The 24,369-nt window shown below is 45.3% G+C and overlaps 1 protein-coding gene across 1 annotated transcript in view; it reads left to right on the forward strand.

Moving 5' to 3' along the window:
* CEP20 (centrosomal protein 20) overlaps positions 1 to 24,369 on the forward strand; it is a 295,453-nt gene that overhangs the window by 92,532 nt on the left and 178,552 nt on the right. The window contains exon 3 of the mRNA XM_069647116.1: positions 11,859 to 11,943. Coding sequence (XP_069503217.1) covers positions 11,859 to 11,943 — 85 coding nt within the window. The remainder of the gene's footprint in view (positions 1 to 11,858; positions 11,944 to 24,369) is intronic.

The following is a 24,369-nucleotide window of genomic DNA, read 5'->3' on the forward strand; positions in this document are numbered from 1 at the left end:
TTAAGTCATTGGAAATCTTCATAGTCGCAGTACCTGGCAGATAAGTGAACCAGGTTGGCTGCGAGAGAAGCTGGAAACCAGCGAAGGGAAGCATCCCCCCCCCCCCGAGGTGTTTATGAACACTATACCAAGCCAAGAGATGGTAGGTATTCTCTTGCCACTTTGCAGAAGCTGAAGGGAAAATAGGAGAAGGGAGAACGTCCCCTGGTGTTTGGGAACATTTTGGAAAGCCAAGAGAAGGGAGACCACTGTACATTTTACAACACTACCATACCTTCAGCCGTTTAAAACGCTACCACGCCAGTGTTGTCGGGTCCCAGCTCTTCATTCCTGCGGGAGTGGATGATAAGCCCAACAGACCCCCTATGCTCGCTCACCAAACAATTCTTTATAACAATTGCTTGGCAGGCAAATGCGATGGGAAAGGGGACCGTGGATAAAATAACAAACTCTGGCCTCTGATAGTCTCCCATGCCTCCTTGAACCTTCTCTGAGGGACAATAGATCATCTGACCTAAAAATAAACACATAAAACCATTAATACTTTTCACTCCCACCATTTTTAACTAACTGGCCTACTACATGAATTCCGTGATTTCCCAATACATGTGACCTTTGCCTCTTTGCTGAAAGGCTCTTTAAGAAAAACTGTGTTGCTGCTGTTCCTTTTCACTTTTAACAAACATCTTGAATAGGTGCTTAGATGCTTACTAACGCTCATTTTAACCGCTTTTGCTATGAGGACTTGTCTTCTTATTTCAAAAGATGTGCCCTTGTCTTTTGTTTACAACTAGTTCAGAATGTGAGACCTGAATGCTTTCTCTTTTAGAGAGAAATAAACGTAGAAGTCTTTTCCTTGAAAAGACAAAACTATTTTACACACACACACACACACAACCCTACGGCTTCACTCTCGTGCTGCACGCAATCTCGACCCTTGCTGCTGAAGACTTGCCACCTGTTCAGATCGCGCAAGAAAAATAAGATAAACTCTCCAAGCAGTAATCAGTGCCCTGAACACCACGTTTGGAAATGATCTTCAATTTCACCTCAGGATCAGGTTTCCGGATGATGCGTGCGTCACGCACAAGCTAGTAGAAAGGTCCTTTGTTCTAAAGGCCTTCGCTCTGACGTTTTCTCACACAGTTTGTTAGCGCTGTTAGACTAATGCTACAGTAACAAGCTCACTTGTTAAAGAACGATTCTCCCACGGGTGTCTCTTAGTATGGTTACACACTCCAGGTGTTTAACTGCTTGTACTTGGAATTCGATCCTTGCACAATTCTCAGATTCACCAAAGGGAATAGTTTCCAGATTGCCAACAGCGCATAACCCAGCAACAATATTACATCAGGATGCTTTGTCTAAATAAAGTTCAAACTTTTACAAGGCTTTAAAACAGTTCCACACTTATCTTATCTTCCTGCTGAAGTCACTGGCTTTCTTTGGGTTATCTGCTCACACTGGAAATGACATTGAGAATTCTTATGGTTACTTTCTGTGGTTAATTTTCACGAGCTAAACTTCTGTGTCTAGCTCTGGATATGCTCTGAGTATAAGTTGAATGGAAGGCAGTTTAGAATCCTTAACAAAATTCTAAACTACCTCACAGAAGCCAACTAGCCAATCACTGCTGAGTGTCCACTTCTCCATCTTGCACTGGGAACACTCTTTTCCCCTACAAGGAATGCTAAGGAAAAGTGCTTGCAAAATGAACCGCAGACTCAATGAGCAACGCATCCCTTTAGCCTCACTCTTGCCTATGCACCCTGAACCTCTTCCTTGCCAGTAAGTTATGGTGGAATCTGACAGTAAACGCCCCCCCACAACCCCTGCACCCCTAAGGCAATTGAATCATCTAACCAACCAGGGGGCATGTACTTTTTCAATACCTTCCCATGACCTCTCTTCAGGACCATACTGCTTCCAATCCACTAAATACTGTCGTTTTCCACACTTCACTCTAGAATCTAATATGGCCTGCACTTCATATTCATTCTAATCCTCAGAAAAAAGGCACCCCCCCCCCCACCAACCTTGTGTCTTTCCTACATGTCTTCAAAAGACTTAAATGGAAAGTGGGATGCACCTTTAGACCCTGCAGCAATTTCAACCTAACAGAAACGGGTGGGATGACTTATACAATCTCAAGTGGCCCGAAGTAACGCACACTAAATGTGTTCTTCCCTTTTAAAGCGATGTTCTTGGTTGATAACCATGTCAACTCCCCCACCTGATATTCAGGTGCCAGTCTGTGCCTCCGGTCAGCAAATCTTTTATAACTTAACCTACTCTTTTGTAAAGCTTGTACTGCCCTTTCTAAATTCGGACATATAGCTTGAATCCTACTTTCTACACCAGGAACTCCGACCTCTTCCGAAAAGTCCCATCTAAAAAAATCGCTAGCCCCTGGTTCTCAAAAAAAATGGGGACATGGAATTGGACTCCTTTGCCATGTTATTATAACAGACTTCCGCCATCCACAACCATTCCTGCCAACCTTGACCTGACTCCAGATAACACTGCATGTATTTCCCATGCTCCTCGTTCACCCTCTCTGTCTGACAGAGCCTCTGGGTAGTAACTAGTGGTTAAGTTTATCTCTAAATTAACTCCTTGCAGAAAGCTTGCCAGAACATAGAGACAAATTGAGTTCTTCGGTCTGAAATCCCCTGACTAGGCAACCCATGAAGTTTCCCAACATTCTGCAAAAAAGCTTGTGCCAAAGAAATGGTGTTTGCGGCCCCTTTGATTGGAATAAAATGACTGGCCTTTGATAAAACGTCCACCACTGCCAATATGGTAGAACAACCCTTGTCCGGAGTAAGATGTACGATATAATCCATGGAAACGGTGTGCCAGGGACAAGGAGGAATGGGCAAAGGAATGAGTAAACCAGCTGGTTTCCGGTGTTCTGACTTGGCTCGAGCACAAACTTCACATGTTCTGACGGAATTCTGGGTGCCTTCACGCATACCTTTCCACCAAAATTCTCTCCTTAGCAACTAGTATCTCCTTATATGCTGGATGTCCATCAGGCGGAGCATCATGACAAGACTTTAAGGCCTCTTGGCGCAAATCCTCGGACGGCAAATAAAATCTTGCGTCTACATAAAGCAATCGCTCCTTGATCTCCTTTTTCCCATTCCTGAAGCCGCTCTGCTGACATCTGCTGGTGAATTCGCTCATGAAAATCTTTAATCTTCTGCACTTCTTCAATAACAAAATTCTTTTTGGATAACAATGGCATAGGTGTACTACCAGAATCATTTCTCATATTTTCAGGTGAACATCCTGACAATGCATCATCCTTCTCCTTCTGTTGGCCTGGTTTGAACATGATCACAAAATTGTATTCTGCAAAAAACAGAGACCAACACAGTTTTCTAGGCATCAAGGTCTTCGCAGAGCATAAAAAGTTTACATTTCTGTGATCCGTTCGCACAGTCACCCGATTTCTGTCTCGCAAAAGATAGTGTCTCCATTCTTCAAATGCTGTCTTGATAGCTAAAAGTTCTCTGACCGAAATGGTGCAGTTCTTCTCTGACGGAGAATTGTTTAAAAAAAAAAAAACACTACAGGATGAAGCTGTCCCGTCTTCCGATGTCATTGAGACAAGACCACCCCCATGGCAACATCTGAGGCGTCAGCCGCTACAAAAAAAGGTTGCTCTACAACCGGATAGAGTAAAATTGGTCCAGTGATGAACTTTAGGAAACTGAAAGCCGCCTCCGCCTCATCACGCCACTCATATTTAACTCCATTCTTTAGCAGCCTGGTAATGGGGACCACAACCTGTGAACAATCACGAACAAACCAGTGATAAAAATTGGCGAACCCAATGAAACTTTGTATATCCTTCACATTTTTGTTGCCGTCGGCCACTCCTTCACCGCCTTGATCTTTGCCGAGACCATCTCCAGACCCTCGGGAGAGATGACAAATCCCAAGAATTTGACTCTGGACGTGTGGAAATGGCTTTTTTTAAGCTTAGCAAACAGATGATTTTCCCTCAACTTGATTAATACCTTCTGAACATGTTCTTCTTATTGGCTCTCCTCTTTAGAAATATCAAGATGACATCAATGTAGACCGCTACGAAAACTTCTAGATATTCAGAGCACTTCATTGATAAAAAAAAAACCTGAAATGCGTCCGGCGCATTAGAGGCCAAATGGGCATAACTTGGTACTCAATCCGATTCGAGTTCTGAACGCTGTCTTCCACTCAACCCCCTCTAATCCTTACCAAATTATATGTTCCCCCTAAGATCAAGCATTGTAAATACCTTGACCCACTGAATTCTATCCAACATTACCGATAATGTACGGTAGCGATTTTTGAGCGTCATCTTATTTAGGGTTCAGTAATCGATACATGTCCCCAAGGTTTTATCCTTCTTTGCCACAAGAAATAGAGGGGACGCAGCTGGTGACTGCGAGTGACGAATGAAACCCTTGGCCAAGTTCTCTTCTAAATATTCTTTAGAATGCTTATTTCCTCTTTCTGTTAAGGCATAAATTCTGCCGCACGGCATTGGTATCTTACAATCTTATGGATGATGTGGAGGAAGTTCACTAGCCTATATCCTCAAATCCCTTGTAACATTCGGGCAAAACTCATAGTACAGATCCCACTACATGCTCCACCACAGCGCATCCAGCTAAACACAATCCCAATACCTCCTCTGCTTGTTGCGACCATTGAAAACCCTCCACACAACATTGTTTTCTGCAAAGAATTCTGATTTAAATTCCACAGTTCTTTTGCCACTATTAATTAATTAATGGATTATGTACGATCAACCACAGCATCCCTAAAATGATTTGTAATTGTGGTGCATCAATAAGTTCAAAGACCATCTCCTCGTTATGCCCTTCATCTATCCTCATTCCCAGCTGACAGGTTGTATGAGTGATTGGCCCAGATGAGTTGTGTGCCATCCACAGCTCTCACCTGCTCAGGAATTGTATTGTTAACTACACTACCCCCTAGACTATTGGCTAAAGTACTATCCATGAAGTTCCCAGTTGCTCCTGGTCTATCACACATGGACCACCACACCTGAACATTCATTCCCAAAATAAGCATACGTTGCAGTTTGAATTATGTTCGCCACCAGCTGACCTTTTCCAGAAAATGCAGGAAATCGTCTTGCAGTGCGTGGACACCCCACAAAATGAGTACTATCTCCACAATATAAGCAAAGGTTCTCTTTACTCCCCCTCTCCTTCTCTTCTTTAGTGAGTGACACTCTAGCCTGACTTTCCCTCACAGGGCTCCTTTTTTTCCTTGTGACTTGATCGCCCTTTGGTCGTTCACTCTTACCCAAAACCTTACTCTATGGAATATTCTTTCTTCTCTCAGATAATCTGGTGTCTAACTGCATAACCAGAGAAATTAAATCCTCCCTAGAGGTCGGTGGGTCTATGTGAGCTCTTCTCCACTATAGATGCCAGAGCATCATTTAACTCCTCATGTAACCACCCCCTATAAAAAGAGAGGCCCTCTTTTCCTCATGCCAACTGCTCTCAAGCACCAAGGACCTGAATTGAGTTACGTAAGTCACTAACTCCCTGCTACCCTGTCGCAATTCCAGCAGTTCCCCATCCACACTCTGAGAGGAAGTGCGTCTGTCAAACACTTTGTCAAACTCGACCTTAGACGAGTTCCAATTGTGCAATTCCAAAGCATCCCTTTCTACTAATAGTACTGACCAAGCTTCTGCTTCTCTAGTTGGGTAAGAAATCAGATGAACCTAGAAGTTCCTGTGGGGAAAGATTTGGGTTGATACATAAAGTGCAGCTCACACTGCATCAGAAGTGACTTATGTTTTCTCAAATCCCCACCAAACCCCTCAGGAGGAGCTAAGGGCATTGTCACCAAAGATATTCCCGGGGTCAAACTAACCCTCTTGTCAACCACTGGATCTCTCTTAAGCACCCCTATTCCCGGTTCAGGATATAACACTGGGAGTTCCCCCTCGACTTCCCTACTCAAGAATGATGGACTGGCTGTCTCTGCTGATTTATGCACCAAGCTGCTCAATTCCTCCATTTGAGCACCTAGGAACAGCGTTTCCTTTCTCGCTGACTTCATCCCCTCTTATTTCCATCAACAGCCTTCCCAAAGAACTGAAACTTAACTCGGGCTCAGAATCCACTCGGGCAGGACTAATTGCGTGGGCCTTTCGTTCTGTCGGATTCCTGCTCTTCATTCCTGCAGGAGTTGATGAGCCCACCAGACCCCCTAGGCTCGCTCACTAAACACTTTTTTTATAACAATTGCTGCCAGGCAAACCCAAGGGGAAAGAGGTTAAAATAACAAACTCGGGCCTCCTTGAACCTTCTCTGAAGGGCAATAGCTCATATGACCTAAAAAATAAACACACAAAATCGTTAATACGTTTCACTCACACTGTTTTCAACTAAATGGCCAACTACATGAATTAATTCAGTGATTTACCAGTATCTGTAGCCTTTGCCTCTTTACTGAAAGGCTCATTAAAAAAAATGTGTTGCTGATGTTCCTTTTCACTTTAACAAACGACTTGAAGTGATGCTTACTAACTCTCTCTTCATCCTATTTTGCCATGAGAACTTGTCTTCTTATTTCAAAAGATGTGCCCATGTCTTTTGTTTACAACTAGTTCTGAACGTGAGAACGGAATGCTTTCTCTTTTCTTTTAGAGAGAAATAAACCTAGAAGTATTTTCCTTCAAAAGACAAAACTATTGTACACACACAGAACCCTACGCTTCACTCTCTTGCTGCACACGATCTTGCGCCTTGCTGCTGAAGACTTGCCTCCTGTTCAGATTGCGCAAGACAAATACGATAAACTCTACTAGTGGTAATCGGTGCACCGAAGGTCAATTTCACCTCAGGATAAGGTTTCCAGATGATACACGCATAATGCACAAGCTTGTAGAAAGGATTTATTCTAAAGCCTTTCCCTGTGACATTTACTCGCACAGTTCGTTCGCGCAGGAGGAATAATGCTGCAGTAACACACACACTTGTTGTTAAAGTTAACGATTCACCCCCAAACGTCTTAGCATAGTTACAAGTGCATAACGTTCAAGTTGTTGAACTGCTTGTACTTGGAATTCAATCTTTGCTCAATTCTCAGCTTCACCAAAGGAACTCGTTTCTAGACTGCCAACAGCACATAACACGGCAACAATATTTACATCTAGATGCTTTGTCTAAAAGTTCAAACTTTTACAAGGCTTTAAACACTTCTCATCTTCCTGCTGAAATCACTGGCTTTCTTTGGGTAATCTGCTCACACTAGAAATAACTTCGAGGATTCTTCTGGGTAATTCTCAGGAGCTCAAACTGCTGTGACCTGCTCTGGGTGTAAGGTGAATGAAAGGCAATTTAGAATCCTTAAGAAGATTCTAAACTACATCACAGGCGCAAACCAGCCAATCCGTGTTGAGTGTCACCTTCTCCATCTTGTACTGGGAACACTCTAGTCTCCTACAAGAAATGTTAAGGAGAAGGGCTTGCAAAATTATAGTAATTCCCCAACAGCAAACTCAAGGAGAAACACACCCCTTGCACCTCACTCCTGCCTTAAGCACCCTGACCCTCTTCCTTTCCAGCAGGTTATAGGAGAACCTGACAATTGGCCTCTTACTACATATTGCCGCAATTATCAGTAGTTTTGGATTGCCGTGATTATTGGGGAAAACAATTACCATTTTTTCCCCCCCCTCCTAAACCCCTCACTCACCAAGTGCCCCTCTCCTCAAGGCAAGGTCTTCTAACTCCCATTTGCCTCCCTAGCCCTCTTCCACATCCCCTCAAACACTTTTTGTTTCGCGTGATGCACTTTCATTGCCCAATTTCGTTTTTCTTTGGTAGCCATGTTTATCCGACCGGATAAACCGCGGCAATGGGAAAACGTTTGTACTACAAACACTGTACCCATCCCACCTCCTACTCCCAAATTTTACGTGTTGCCCCCCCGCACCTCTAGATTCATGCAATTTTACAGTTTTTCCGACTGCAAATGGCATTTTACTGCTTTTCTTTTTCCAATACACGTGTATAGCTGCTGCTATCCCTTGCATCAGGGAAAAACAAGATGGCAGCTTTTTCATTTCTGAAAGCCTCTGCCGCAATGCATCATGGGGATACAGCTATAATTTTGGGAGAAGGGGCACCTCCCTCTCCAAAAAATATTTAAAAAAACGACTGCACAGAATAATGCCAAACCACAAAAGAATCGCGAGTCAACGCTTCTTGCCCAAGTTGTTTTGTACCTGGTCGAAATCCGTCCAGCAGTTTTCGCTGTTCAGTTTGACCTTTTTTGTCTATGGGAAAAAGAATGGGTAGTAGGCCGAAAGTGCGTTTTTAAAAAAAACATGTTTTTATTAACATTTATTTAGTAACACATTTTCTCATAATTTCCAATCCTGCGTGACCGGGCGTTCAGAATTGTCTGCAAAATTTCATCCAAATCTGTTGCACGAGTCAAACGTTTTTAGCAATCCATCTTGTTGATTTTCAATGACCGCCACCCTAATATATATATAAATGTAATATTTCCAAGTGGAAGTATTGAATCTGCCTATGGGTTAGTTGGCATAATCAGTTATATTGTGATGGTGTCACAAGGATCCTTGACGATCTTAGTACAGCCTGGTGCACAATTAAGCTGTGCAAAAGAGCTGACATAGACCCACAAGCCTGTACTTAATTGCATTCTGTTTTATGGTTCTTCTCCTATGAAATGCAGCATAAAGGTTCTGGGTAGTGTAAGAAACTTCAAGGTATCCTCACTCCTACTCCTCCTGTGTCCTCTGCTCAGGTGGCCAGGGAAAGGCCATCACTCTTGGATCCCGACCCTGGGGTGGAGAAGCAAGGGAGGATCACCTGGGTGGAGGGTCCTTGGGGATTGGGAACAAGGTGCCCCCAGGCGAGACATGGTATCTCCCTTTTCCCTGTGAAAGCCAACTTAACCCTCTCCCGGACTTTGTGGGCTATTGTGTAACAGTTCCCCTCAATTTTCCTCATTCAACCTACTACAGTACTGGGATGAGGAAAAAGGCGACTAAGAGGAGTGAACACTAGTAACCTATCTAGCCACTCTAGTACTGGGACGAAGATGTTGCTTATACAGTATTGTGAAGGTCGGGCATGTCGCTCTAATTGCAGTCAGGCAATTCTAATTGAAGACTCATACCTGCAACCTGTCAAGTGGTTGCGGGTGTATAAAAAGGGAGGAACCCAGCAACATACAGACCAACAGGGAGACCCGTGTGGAAGAGTCCTGCAGGGAGTCCAGTTTGGAAGGAGGCAGCCATGTTGGGTCCTGCAACGCAGCCAGGGTGCCGGCAGTAAAATCCAAAGGACTTGTAAGGCCTGTGAGCAGCTGAGCCATGAAGGAACAAATTTAGGGAGCCTGTGAGGTCGAAGCCGTTCCGCCGGAGCGACGAACGGAGAAGAGGAAGGAGGGAAGCTGCCAGCGTCTGCAAAAGATGAATGTAGCTGACAGCGAGTTCTGAAGAGCCACAGGAGAGTGAGCAGGAGCTTGCGAGCAAAGGAAAATCGGCGAGTGAGGCTGAATACTAGCAGTGCAGCCATCTGGAAGGAACACATAAGACCAGTGAGTGAAGAAGGCAAGTCCCTTGAACCGTGGTGCTCCTGGGGACTGTGCGGGAATGAGCGGCAAGCACTGAACAAGTGAAATCGTATGAAATTGATTAAACAAACCTGAGGATGTGGGTTGGGTGAACTTTTGTGTTTGATACTCTGTGCATGCACAGTACTTCTGGCCCTACGACAGCACTGCAATCCTCGGTGTCATCCCGGAGGTATATCCGGAAGCTCGGGATGCACACACACTGCGGCTCAACGCAGTTTTCTTCCCAACGGTGTTACTCTCTCTGATTCTTTCTCTTGTCCTTAGTCCGCCCCTGCCTTGGCTCTGCCCTTTCTTCCTCTTCTTGCCTGATCTACTTGCTCCTCGACATCCCCTGCTTGTCGCCTTGGCTTGGGTTCCCTTCTTCTGTTCCCTATCCTTAACCCTTCCTTAGTCATACCGAGTCCATTTCTGGTCATTGCCTCTGCCATGTGCCTCTGTTTGGTGCCTAGTATCCTGACCTGCCTGCCATCCTTCAGCTGGGTTCTACACCCTACAGCTACTGCTACAACAGGACATTCTGCATGGTCTTCCCTGCCAGTGATTGCACTGTTCCAGTGCCACGATAATCGGGGAAGTGCATTCCAGTGGGGTTGGGAGCTGGTCCAGTACCTGCTTGTACAAAACAGGAAGGTGTTGGATTGGTACCCAGCGCTGCAAGTCATTGTCCCATCTGCAAGAAGACCTACTGGCTACCTCTGCACCGCGGTCTACAAGAAGGTCAGGTATGCAGCGCCCGCTCGAAGCCTTGTTTAACAAAGAACGGTAACCCAGAGTCTTTTGTGGAACTTTCTTGAACTTGGGGAAGGGGAGCTGAAAAAAGAAGCTAAGAGCTGGCAGAAGCTCAGAACTCTTGTTTTATCACCATTACTTTTGTTATTGACATCCCTACACATTGTTTAGCTTTAGCTGTGATGGCAAGGGTAGGTTTTGGAGACGGACTTTTAAGTTGAACTTTCAGACTCAGACTTTCTTTAGTTTTGTTCAGGTAGGGAAGCCCCATGCCCCACCTTAGTATAGGGCAAGTAAGGCCTTCAACCATCCTGACATTTGAGTTTATACATCCTTTTATTTTGAACTTGTAATCTGTTGTCTGTGTCTTGCTTCATGATGCCTTCACAGTAGGCCACCTGGGATATCGTTACCATGTAGTGGGTTACTTTTCATTTGGTGTGGGCGATTGCGTATTTGAAGGTTTACCCTTTGTCTAACCCCACCCTATATCTTTACAACTGTCATCTGCCATCGTAAATTCTCAAGAAACTGAACAATTAATATTTGAATGGGAACGCACAAGGCAACATTGTTTTAAGAGGATGTAGTCAACATAGCCCTTTAAAAGAAGAATGCACAACCTGTATTGCAGTATGTATTGTTCCATCAGTCTACACATGCAGCGACAAACACATTCCCAATTTTAGAATTGTCTCTATGAATAGCACTTGCATGATACTAATGTGCTTTTGCTGATTGGATGCATTCAAATGCTTTTTTAAGACGGTTGCCCATTGTTGGAAAGTGTCAAAGCTATCCCACCCAGACTTTAGCACAGTAAACCAACTAATGTGCAAAGCGAAAATGTTGGGGCAAAAATCTGATTTAGTCTTTGGAAACTAGATATACCCTTATAGAAGATGGGATGCTGATTTAATACTGAATCTTTCTACTGGTACTGTGGCAGCTTCTCGTACGCCTCCAGTCTATACATCATTTGTGGGGAGTACCTTCACTTGATTTGTTTTTTTATCTGTTCTATGTCTCCTCCCTGTTCATTACCATTCTCAATCTGACCCCCCTGATCACTACGACCAGGAAGTGGTGGTGATGAACACACAGCCTACTTTCTTGGACTCGTTTCTCCATTTCCCTGGAGCTGTCGGTATTCTTTGTTCTCTGAGAGGGGGAGGGTATCTGATCAGGGTACCTCTTCTCCCCGGGCCAAACGACATATATATGTTTTAAAATCTACAAAAGCCAAAACTATTGACTTTGCCATTGTTTGTTGGTACTTTTACTAATATTACAAACGAAGGGTCCCATGTAGTGTTGTATTAAAAGTAGAGTGTTTCAGGAAGCCTATAGTGTTTTAATAATAGCTGATTGTTTTTTTTTTTTCATACATGGCTATGTTTAATGGCAAGTGGTTGAATATGCAGCATTTTTTCATTTCTTCACAATTCATTAAACGTGTTGTGTTGTTTCAGAGTCCGGTCAACCGGATGTCCCATTAGATCGTCAGTTTCTCGCCAATGAGCTGAATGTAGTTGAAGACACAAATGCAAAGTCCATGTAAGTGCAAGCACCTTTCTAAATTGTAAAACAAACAATGTCCTTTAAATGATATTTTTCTTTCTTCCACCCTGCAATAATCTTACTTCCATTGCATTACTTGGTACTGCCACCTGTAAGAACCGTTGCCGTTCTCGGCCTGAAAGCCACCATTGCAGTCTTCTCTTGTGATGCTAAAATGATTCTCAGATGCTGCCATGCAGTCAAGGACCGCAAACGCAACCATGTAAGCTGTTCTTAATTTTGTGTTCATTAGTTGTCCTTCCTTTCAAAATGAATGTACCCACCTTCAGTTTTCCTGATACCCTCAAGTGTTCATCTTTCTTAGGGGAACTCCTGTATTTTTGCTACAGACACCATAAAGCATGACTATCACTGTTTATTTATTTGTTCCTGAACCCATCTCTGGAAGTGTTGGCTTCTAATGGTAGTGAGACAGCCATTCTTTTGAGCAGCAGCTGATCCCTGGCCAGAATGCTGGGAACAAATTGAATTCAATCCAGAGGTGCTTTTTTTCGTTGATGAGTTTGGGCCTCATTTCAAGTTGTGTGATAAAATGCACAGAATTATTACATGCATTAATTACCATTTCTGTATATGTTACTCTAGAGCGCACTGAATGATTAAGCATTTGCTGCCATGCGTGCGTTAACGGCAAGTATCGCATAAAATAAATCAAGTCCACTCCATGGGATATTTCCGAAAACACGTCACCACATGTAGAAATGACATTACCGAATATGGAAATATTGTGCAGAAAAATCTCCTTGCGAGAGGCAATGGTACTGCCACAATTCAGGGAGCATCACTGCATAACGGTGCCATCCAAAGAAAACGTGTTCAGAACAGGATGCTGTAGCCAGTGCTCGTGGCCACACTGGATACGACCTCCTGTGTAAAGTCACATTCAGCACATTGGAGAGAACTGTACTTGCTGAAGAGATTTCAAGAGGGAGGCCAAGACCGGTGGAGCTCCTGGTGAAGAAAACTAGGGGTGTACCGAAATTCGGCTTCGAGTAAGTATGCGGCCGTGTTCTATCTGAAAATTAGATATTCGGCTTGGGCCGAATACTTTATTAATTATTACTCGAAGCTGAATAGGCTCCTCTAAAAATACATTAAGTACTGCTTTTCCTACATATCTGGAAACATTCAGGAATGTTATGTTTATCTTTTTAAAGGACCATTAAATGCTGCTGTCACATTTTTGATTGCGTACAGGCAGAGCAGAGAAATGAAAGTGCAAATAAAGTAGCTGCCTTTCATGTGCTGGGCAGACAGACTTTAATCTGGTGGCTTGCTGGGGAGGTGTGAACTGAAGCAAAATTGTGAATATTTTTAATGCATCTCTAGTGTCCCCTGTATTTTGTAGTTGAAAACCATTGGTTTGAAACAGTAGTTCATGAAGTCGCTATTGAAAATATTTTCTTTAGGCGCTTGATGATTTGCTGAAGGCCTGTGTGAGAAATCTGAAAGATAGTTTCCAATCCCACCAATTGCTTATCCAAATGATACAATTAAGTGGATTAATATAGCTGTTGTGGCGATCCCAGTAAGTTCCAAACCATGAGTGAAATAGCTGAGGAGATAGTGTGCCTGCAGCAAAGAACTGTATTCAGCCTGCAAGCTAAGATTATAAAGCAAGTAAGACGGCTCAGTGTGAAGTGCGCCAGAGATGTGCTTATAATATCGAAACATGGGTTACTATTCCTGCCCTCTTGCCTTCTCAGTGACAAAATGAGCCCCTTTGCTTTTTTTTAAGCAAAATGCCCCAGTCTGTGGCAGCAGAAATATTCCTCCCAACATTACAAAGTTAAAAAGAGGGCTATTTGTGTAATAAAGACAATGAGATACAAGTTTACAATTTAGAAACATTGGCTGAAATGGATGTACAAGTGAAACAAATGAGTAAAATAAAGATGCACATGCCAATTAAACATCTGAAAATCAGCACTGCCGCTTCCCTACGAGGCTCAGCTGAGAACCATGGAGGACTCTGCATTCCCTATATATTTTTCTCTGGTGTCTTTTACCATGCCCCAAAACACTACAAACATACCCCACCTGAAAAAGAAAGAAAAATACTATCTGTTAATGAAAAGACGTTTTTCACATGCCTCATCCCCACTCAGTACAACAGGTAGAAAGCACGGCCTTAGCATCCGAAAGATTTGCATTGAGTATCACTTCAGCTTTCAGCAGGATGCTAATTGATGTAATCACTTGTTTTGTGTTTCAGTGCCATGCTGGTGCCAGAAGGATAAATGGTGAGAGGCCCAAAAGGAACATTTGAAAGTTCGAGTAGCTACATCCCAGTCCCCCCTCACAGTGATTGCATACACACACATGCATACTCTACTTTTGGGCTAGTCTTAATTACTTGGGCTCTGCCCAACAAGCGAAACCTATGAATGCACAAAAATACAAACGGTGCTGTTACTGAACAGTTTATTTTCTGATATGCATTCCTTTCAGGGTTTATACAAACATTTTCTGTATACAGCAAAGAAAAGAAATGCAATATTTGAAAGTGTGTTTTTAATTTACAAAGTGTTTTTCTTGTCTGCATGGTTTAATTTATTAAAAAGGTAACTATTCGGCTCCAGCCGAATACTTGTCCAAGTATTCGGCGAATACTTAAATCTACTATTCAGTACCCTAATGCAAACATCTGTAATCCAGCGCACCCAGCTTTGGGAAGGAGTGTGGGACAGGTTGATGGTGTTCTCTCCCAAACTCAGAACCATAAAGACATTTATAAATGATGGGTCAACACAATAAGTTGTCTTTTGATAAATTGGTGTTTCGAAAATTCACGACCGCGAAGCATCATGTTGCAATACTCCATTTGTTTATTGTTGGATGTGTCGATTGCATGCTAGTGTAGGAGTCCTTTCCTACTTTCTGCCCACCCACTAAGGAAGAGGAAGCACATCAGTTGTTCTTATTGTTATGCCAAGAAAGGAACCGCAACATGCATATTGTAGTGTAGGTGGTCAAAGACACATAATTATGCACACAGCCATACCCTTCTACTCAGTGTTGTCCATCCTACATCTCTGTATCACTGGCATAAACCAGCACTCGGATGGCATGTTGTACAGCATATTGCAGTCCACATCTCGCGTGTGCTTCCCCAGCTATTCCATGTTCTCCTTTTTATGCCTATTACCACATTGCACTCACTATTTCCCTGAATACCAAAAATGATATCAAAGGGAGTTCCTAAGCAACTGCCTTGTTTCCTAACAACATAGTTATCCCTGTGAGCACACGTGTGCCACTATTGGAGCCCCATGCAGGGGCGTAGGTGGTCAAGACTGTGAGCCACCAACGCACTATCACACCAATCTCTAGGGGAATGCTAATGTGACTAATGAGGCCACCAATATTCCGTTCCAAAAAACAAGTTTACCAAATGGTGCCTGCCGAGCCACTCATTCCATTCATCACGTCCAGCATTTCCCCCCTTGCCATAGTCATTCCTGTGAGGTCTTTCTGGTATGCATGGGTACATGTTGCCTAATCATTGTGCAACTTGCAAAACACTGTGAGACTATGCCAAAATGTTCCTGTTGCATCCATTAGGACACCGCCTGTCTGGTGACGACAGTGGAAGCTGCCCTTCACTAGTTCAAAAGCCTGATATACGGTGTAGCGTTTAGAAATATGAGTGTCATTTTAGGAGGGTTCCTCTGTCCTCTGAGGATTGTGATGTGGTGTTAGAAGCCTTGCCTGTTGTATATATTGAAGGTCTCCGGCAGCGATCGAGAAAAGCAGTGTCAGTTAGGAACACACACTTGATGATCCTTGATATGCTTTTCTGGGAGGGCTGTGCAGAGAAAATGTGAGGGGAGGGAGTGGAAGGCTGATGTGGGTTCATGTCTCCTCTCAGAAAAACACCCTTCCTCTCCCTGCATATCCACAGACGTCCCTCAGTGTCCACCTCAACATCCCCAGGCTTCCCTCCGGCCAAACCACCTCACGTCCATGAGGGGGTTTGTGACCAACTTAAAAGCCACGTCCATTGTCCCCTGCATATGGCCATTTGGGTTGGCAGTATGCTGTTTCGAATAACCATCACATCGTGGGTTAATCCCAGCATTGCAGGGGCGATCGTGAAGTCTGCATTGCATGACATCTGGACATTGAGAGTGTGTTGTTGATTTTGAGTTTGGTACACCGGCTCTCTCACAGGTGGTGACACCTATGATGTGTATATGTAGTCCAGTAGACCAATGATTTAAGGAACTTTTATAATTTTATAGAGTCTACCTTTGGCTGCCGGGATGGTTTGTAGAGGAGTGGGATCAGGGGCATGTGAGAAAGTGGGCTAAGAAAATTAAATGGGCTGTATCATGCAAGGAACATGCCACGTAGCCAATAGACTGGGTGTTACCTTATGTACATTGATGACTCTTTGATGGTCCCCTCTGAGCTTCAGTGTATACATTATGCTGTTCCTGTCCAGACAATCTTATGTGATGATTTGAGTGTTTGTTATTGCTCATGGGGTTGGTCTGACCCTAGGGATCAGTGCCTTTCTTAATCTCCTCCGCATTCCTCCCTCAAAATCTACCACACTACATTTGGAATGACAGGTGATGTGTTCTGTGAGTTGTTTGGGTGGGCCTTTACTATCCTTTTGGTGTAGATTGGCTGTGCCTGTGTTTCATTTGACCTCAGATGGCATTAATTGCCACCTCTGCTTTGCAAATGGCAAATATCAGAAGTACTTTTAGTGTAGTTTTGACATTATCAGGACTCCGAATCATGCAGTATTTACTGCATGTGTTTTTTTTTCATAGTATGCATTCAGCATTTAACATTTGAAAATTACCACTTGCGTTAACTTGACTGGCTCTGCAGCCCATATTAAGTCATGTAGTGTCATACTCTAAATAATGCAGAGCACTGGAAAAGGTGATACTGCTAAATAATACATGTTTTATGGTTACCGCACAACCCCTAATGAGGCCTTTAGTCTTCCCTCCTTTGCCTACCAACATATTCTACGAAAATGCAAATCTATTTTTAAAAGCAAGAAAAAAACAGTACAACAGAGAGCAGTGGATGGTGATCACATTAGTGAAGTTTCTCCCATTACCTACCACTCGCTGTGATTCTTGGAATTGGCAGTTTTCTACCCATAAGACTTTCTTGCTATAATTGATCTTATGGTACAGTAGCAAAGTACGCCTGCCACTTTGCAACTTTGATGGAAAATGAGTGGCAGCAAGACCTTGAAAAATGTGCATGGGATGAACGAGCCCAGCCAACAGCAAAGGTCTAGTAGTTGGACAAGTGGTGAGGCACATATCGGACAGGAATGGAGTGGCTGTGGTCATCCGCTGCAACCTCTCTGCGTTCTTCAACACAGTACACCATTTGGCTCTATCCGACTTTCGCTGATGGGTATTGAAGTCCAGCCCTCCTGGGTTGTATTTCCTCTTTCCATTGCCCACCTACAAATTGTCTCTCTAACCCCCCACACCACTTCAGTCCATTTCCTGAACCACGACTTCCGAGGTTCCTTTGGCTCCACCATCTTCTCTTCTGTTTGACCTGTCCCTTTGCTGTATGGAGCCTCCCACACAATATTCCTTGCACCAATCATTCAGCATTGTCTGCTTTAGTTAAGCCATTGGCTCGCATATTGTCTTAAAATGTCCAATTACCATGACTTAACCATCAGAAATCGTCACAAGTGTTAGCTAGATATTGATCCCGAAAGACTTAAAGCATAATGCCTGTAAGACCAATTTTTGAAACCTTCTGTCTCACAGGCACCCGTTTCGGCCTGTGAGCCTGGTACCCTTCTCGGGACTTTCAAATGGTACATGAACTAGGTGCTGTCCTTGATGAGGGCAGCCCCCTGAATCCAAAAATTCAAACTGTGTATCTCTGGCTTTCACCTGTTCAAGGTCCTGTGCCAAAAAGTTCCCTAACTGTGCCTTTCCATGAAAATATGGCTCTAGTCATCTTGTGCATTAACTTAAACAACTGCTATTGAGTAATCCACAGCCTATCAAGAACTCTAGCAACTTGATTATTTCTATGGCTCGATCTCTTGGGCAATAACTCAACAGCTCATGTTCTTCACTTCATACTGGTCACCTGCCATTTTTTCTTTAATACCTGCTGCATTGCATACCATGGACTGTCGAGGTTGGGCTGCATGTTCTTGCAATTGAAAAGAACCTACCTGCATTCAGCCTTCATTCAAAATCCTAACTTTGAATCTTAATAGAATTTGCAGTGCTGGGGGCTGAAGGACCTTCCAGGAAAAACCTACGAGCCATGGCTATTTATGCAGCTTGGTACTTTACCTGCTCTGGGTGAGGAGGAAACATTAGCAGCCCAAATCACCGTCTAGGCGCCTAACTAAAATGCCACTTTTAACATGCAGTAACCAGGAAGCATATGAATCTGGCACTCCACTCACATGACAATCACTATATGCTCTTATTAGCTATGACACACCTCTTTCCTGATGCCCATGCTTGCATATAACACAACAATAGGTATATTGTATATTCAATAACGTTTTTAGCCAATCCCTGGACTCCAGACTTGAATGTTATGAGTAGCATACATGGGGCCAGGTACACCTCATTACTTAATTGTTTAATGCTGCACATTGAAGACACCATCTTACCGTAACTCTCTATTCTAACTGTGTTGTGCCCTGCAAAGTCTTCAGGAGTAAGATTCTGATGTCAGACTGAACATTGCTCTCCTGATATTCAAATGGTCCCGGTAGTAAACATTACATCAGATCTAGAGTATACTTACTCGTTACTTGGATTGCGCGGCCGAACTGTTCTGCAAAGTCCGTTCATAAGCACCATCATAATCCTGAACACGGAACTTGAGGCACGCTGCCCTGAAGTCGTGCAGCTCGGTAACGCAAAGCGTTGGTGTGTCTTCTTCAGCCATGTAGGCCGAGGATCCAGAGTTTTCTTAGCAGCAGCAGTTCTCCACTTTGGTTGGCATGATCTCGCAACGATTGCAGGTACACCACGTTGAAACGTCTTCCATGCGACTCGGCTGCGGCTCATGCTCTGATGATTGATCTTGCAAACTATTGTCTGATTGCCTATCGTTTTGCGGCCTTCTCTTTCCATCAGTTCCTCCTCTGAATACTCAGGCTCGTACTGGTAGGGCTGTATTGTTGACATAGTACAACACAGATTTAACCAAAACGCAAGGTACACATGAAATCGGTTCTGCTATTGTAAGTAACGGTTCGCTGGGGCTTTGTACTAGTAAAATAGCTCAACTGAGCAGAAGCAAGACACAGGGGGATCTAAACTAAATACATTGAAACTGTTGACTAAGAAACTAGAGTGTTGCTTGATGTGAAGGGGTCTGTTTGTACTTCGTGAGAAGATCAGCGTCCTGCCATTTCCATGGAGACCCGTCAATAACTTGTGGACAGAGAAAGTTGAAACAAGATGTGCATTGGCGTTGTGAAAAGGGCCGAACGCGTCTAGTGATGTCGGCTTCGGTGGCGGGTCTTTTGATTTATTGACACGAGCGCCCTTGAACGTAGAGCGATCGATCTGCAGATAACATTAGCACAAGATGGCTGCGCCCAATACGTTGTTTTTGCATGTGTTAAAGTGAGGAAAACTAAGGTAAGATGCATAGGATAATGTTTACGATCGATCACCGTATGTTTATAATGACTTACCCGAACAATCAAGACATTTTTTAGCGCACTATTCCTTGAACTTTGTTTTGAACATTGAAGATGCCAGAAAAGAGTCCCACTGGCTCCCCATAAAGGAAAGGATCTTATTCAAAACGCTAAGCATCACCCACAAATGTGTCCATCTTGCTGCCCCAATGTACCTATCCCAGAGGATCCACCCGGTCTCCTCCACTAGACCCACTAGGTCACCCTATGCCAACATGCTCTCAGTACCTAGGGTAAAAAGAGCCAGAGCAGGGGGCTCCAGCTTCCCGTACCTCGCTGCCTTGCACTGGAACACCCTCCCTAGCTCCCTGCGCTCTGAACCCTCACTGACTGCTTTTCGTAAAGCCTTGAAAACTACTCTGTTCACCTAACAAACACCATATGGCCTTGCCCTCATGAATGTCTGATGTATGATGTATTACTTGGTATGATACCACCGATATCTGATCACAGGTCACTGCCTCACTGTAACCCAAGGCACAACCTGCACCCATTATAACTAAGTCTCCCTACAAGTAACAGTGCCACAATGCCCCTGGGCTGCCTGCGCGCCATATAAATGTAATAAATAAATAAATAAGGAATGTTGTTTTGTGAACTCTTGAAAGACTTGAAAGCATGGGGAAGGGAACCCCTCTTTTGGAACCTGAACAGTTTGAATCTTGGGGAAGGGAGAACCCTTTTCCAGTTGAGAACTGGAAGAAGCACTGAACTTTGTTTTGAACACTCTTCAGTTGATGCTGACATCCCTACACATTGTATACTATTTGATGTGAAGGCAAGTATAGGTTTTGGACACAGACCGATATTTACTTTGGACTTCCTGACATACACTTTCCTTAGTTTCAGTTAGGTAGGTAAATCCCACCTTAGCATAGGGCAAGTTAAGCCTTCTTCCAACCTTCTTTTCATTTGAATAAATGTTTGTGTTCCAAACTTCAGTCATTTGTCTGTGTCTGCTTCTAGATGCCTGCACAAGGGGAATAAGGGTAGAGGGTGAATTTTGGACAAGAGGAAAAGTCGCAGCTAAACAAGTTCTACTAGAATATATCGAATATTACTCCTACGTCCCGTCCCCTTTCCTCCATACTTGTGGGACATCTCTCCGTCCTGTGGGACGGGACCGGAGCACTTTGTAAAAAGCATCCAATTTTTTTTCTAAACTTTGTCCCTCCTCTCTTTCCTGCGGAGGGCCTGGCACGCGGCCGTAACCCCGCCCACCTTGGCTCCGCATCGCCCATCAGTCCTTTTCTCCGCTCGATCGGGGCCGGACGCACTTGCATCCTCAGAAGATTTTCTTCCCTTTTTTTCCTCTCTGGCTCTCGCTAGTGTTAGTTTACTAGTCTGTCTATGTCTTTCAAATTAGACTTTCCAGATTGTTCATCGTGTCACCGTCGCTTCGCGAGGGCGGATCCCCATCCTCTTTGTTTAGAGTGTTTGGGTCCGGAACACCGTTGAGACCCCTGTTTTTACTGTGACTCCCTTTCGGTCCGGGCCCTTCAACGTCGGTTGGAGCGGTGGGTGGAGGTGTTCCGATGAACTACTCCTTCGCATTTTCAGGCGTTCATCGACGAGAAGAAGAAACGCCCAGTAAGTTCTTTACTTTTCAGAGCACCCCGGCCGGGGGATACCTTTCCGGGTTCCTCTCGGTCCGGGAGGGGCGTTGATCGCTCTGTTACCGGGGTTCGCCTAATAATTCTACCAGAGTTTTCTCCCAGGGTCTCTGTAAGGGGCCTGTGAACACCGGAGTACGCTCTGAGGCCCCTCCTGTGGGGGCTGTTTGTAGACCCAGTTCTACTGAATCGTGGGGTACCAGAGCTCGCTCTGAGGCCTCTGTCGGCTTCCCTCAAAAACAAGATCGGGGTGCGCCCCGAGGCCTTGGCTGGGCTGGTTGTTACCGAACTGATGTTTGAGGCCCGTGCAGATAAGGCTGTTAACGGGCCTGGGTCCGAGGTCCCTCGTTCAGAGGCTAAAGCTACCAACAGTTCTGAGAGGCCGGACAAGGCTTTGTCGGTGAAAGCGGTTGCTCACCGTTCCCACTCTTGTGCTGATACCAGATCTGTTGAGGGGGCAAAGAAGCAAAGTTCTTCTTTTACCAGCAGTGCCAAGGTCCTTCCTTCGAAGGCTAGTTTGGCGGTTGGTATGTCACAACAACATTCCTGGCATCATAGTACCGGCTCGGCCAAGGTTCCTTATGTTAAGGCTAAGATTAAGACCCCTGATCCACATACGGGGACCCCTGCCTCACTTCCTCACGTGCCGCAGTTCCCCTCAGATGAGGACAAAATGGCGCCTGTTCCTGCCACGACCACGGCGGCCATTTTAGATGCTACCCCTACAACTACGCCATCGGCCTCTATTGTAGGGCTCGGTCCCTTGTGCGCATCCTTACCAGCTGGTTTATGATTGGAACGCCCGGATGCCTCTTCCACACAATGTTTGGTTGCCCGCGGGGCGGCTCCTTTGATTTATGTGGATACGTCGGTGGAGGGGCCGGTGTGGCACCCTTCCCCGTTACGTCCCTGGATTTGTCCACCTCATGAGAGGCCTCCTCAGGTTCCGAAGCAATCTCCTGAGGGTGCCTTTTTTGGTACATTTCAAGCGCTTATGCGCACCGACCCCATGAGGGAATATTTCAAAGGGCTTTTCAAGGAGATATGTCCACCTGCGCATTCGGCTCCACCCGTTCCTCCGGCACCTCCCTTGTCCATGGTGCCTCCCCGGCTCTTCTGCCTGTGCCTCCATTGTCCCCAGTGGACAAGGCAGTGCCTGACATGGCTCAGCAGGATCCTGACCTGTCAGATGACCCTCAAGGCGATCAGGACAACAAGGACCTTCCCCGCTCTATCAGAGCCTTTCATGACCTGGTACTGGACATGATGAGTTTCTTAGATGTTCCAGTGCCCGAGGCACCCGCTCCGCAGGAGGGCGTGCTTTCTGGGGTGTTCACCCCTTCTTCCTTGGAGCGTACCGGCCTGTTCCTGCAGAAGGACGTTCTGGCCGAGGTCCGAAGAGTCTGGGAAAAGCCACACTCGGGACTTTTTGTCAATAAGAAGATTGACGCGAGGTACAGGCTGCATTCTTTGGAAGAGGTGGCCCTGTCGTCTTGTCCGCCTCCCTCCTCCACAGTGGAGGCTGCGGCTATGTTGCAATCCAGACCTGCAGCATCCTCTTCCACGACGGCTACTCAGGTCTTGGGAAAGGAGGACAAGCTCCCTAGGCAGGAAAATATTTGCCAACTCAGCCTTGCAGCTCAGGCAGGCCAACGCTGAGTTGATATTGGCGGGAGCTAACATGAGGATGTGGAAAGGTGTTGGACCTTCCGTTCGATGGTAAGGAGCTTTTTCATTCTACTACTGATGTACGGCTCACCAAGACCAAGGATAGCACTCAGACGGCTAAATCATTGTCTGTTCTGGTCAAAGCTCCTTTCAAATCCCAGAGACCGTTGTCGCAAAGTCGACCCTCCTCTGGTTTTAGGGGCTTCCTCGACCGCAAATCTCGCAGAGTGGATACTCCTGCGGGGAATAACCACCGTAGACAACAACGCACACGGTTTTTCTCCCGCTCCTCAGCCTCCTCATCAGGTTCAGGTGGCACCGCCACCGATAAACCTGCCAAATGAGGGTTTTCCGCACTCGCATGAGACCCCGGTGGGAGGACGCATTGCGTCTCATTGGGAGGCATGGCAGACCATCACAGAAGACAGATGGGTCTTGTCAGTCGCTCGAGCAGGCTTCCACTTACCTTTACCCCCACCACACCCCTCAACCCTCCTTTTCAGCTGTCGGGCTCACCCTCCCTCAAGGCCAAAGTTCAGAAACTTCTGGACCTCAGAGCTGTGGAACCCGTTCCTCTTGGGGAGCGAGGGGAGGGCTTCTACTCCCGGCAGTTTACGGTGCCCAAACCCAACCAGGCCGGCCTGCGCACCATCCTAGACCTTTCCCAGTTCAATCTTTTCCTACCCCAAGAGAAATTCAAGATGATCACGCCCAGCCAGATAAGCTCCTCCTTACAGATGGGCGATTGGCTCAGCGTTGTGGATCTTCAGGATGCGTATATACATATCCTGATTTGGAATCCACACAGGAGATATCTCTGCTGCTCTTTGGGAGTGGAGCACTTCCAGTTTAGGGTGCTTCCTTTTGGCCTCAGCTCGGCGTCGCGTGTTTTCATGAAGATGATGTCGGTGATTGCAGCCTATCTTCGTCTCCATGGTATCCATGTGTATCATTATTTGGAGGAATGGCTCTTTCGCTGCCCTTGTCCGCTGGCAGCAGCGGGCAACCCCCAGTCTCTCAACTCCTTTTCTATCTTGGGCTGTCGGTGAACTGGCGGAAATCCTCCATGACGGTCTCACAGGACCTGATCTTCCTGGGTTTTCGTCGGAACACGATCGACTGCAGAGTGTATCTGACGAGGACAGAATGGCGGATCTTTTAACAACTTGTCAGTTGTTTGCGCAGTCGGAGAGCATGTCGGTCTGGTGGTTCCAGAGGCTTCTGGGTCTCATGGCCTCGTGTGTACTGGCTCTTCCTCTTGCTCGTCTCAAAATGAGACGGACCCAGATGGCTCTTCGGAGTTCATGGCGTCAGGCAGTGGATCCGGATTCCATGCGGATAATGATTCTGGATTCTATGAGAGTGGACCTGGATTGGTGGTCATCTCTCAGCAATCTGTCTGGGGGCGCGGGGTTTCAGGACCCGGTCCCCATGGTGACGATC

This window comes from Ambystoma mexicanum, chromosome 2q, assembly GCF_040938575.1.
Source record: "Ambystoma mexicanum isolate Mex_15411 chromosome 2q, UKY_AmexF1_1, whole genome shotgun sequence".
Classification (NCBI taxonomy): domain Eukaryota; kingdom Metazoa; phylum Chordata; class Amphibia; order Caudata; family Ambystomatidae; genus Ambystoma; species Ambystoma mexicanum.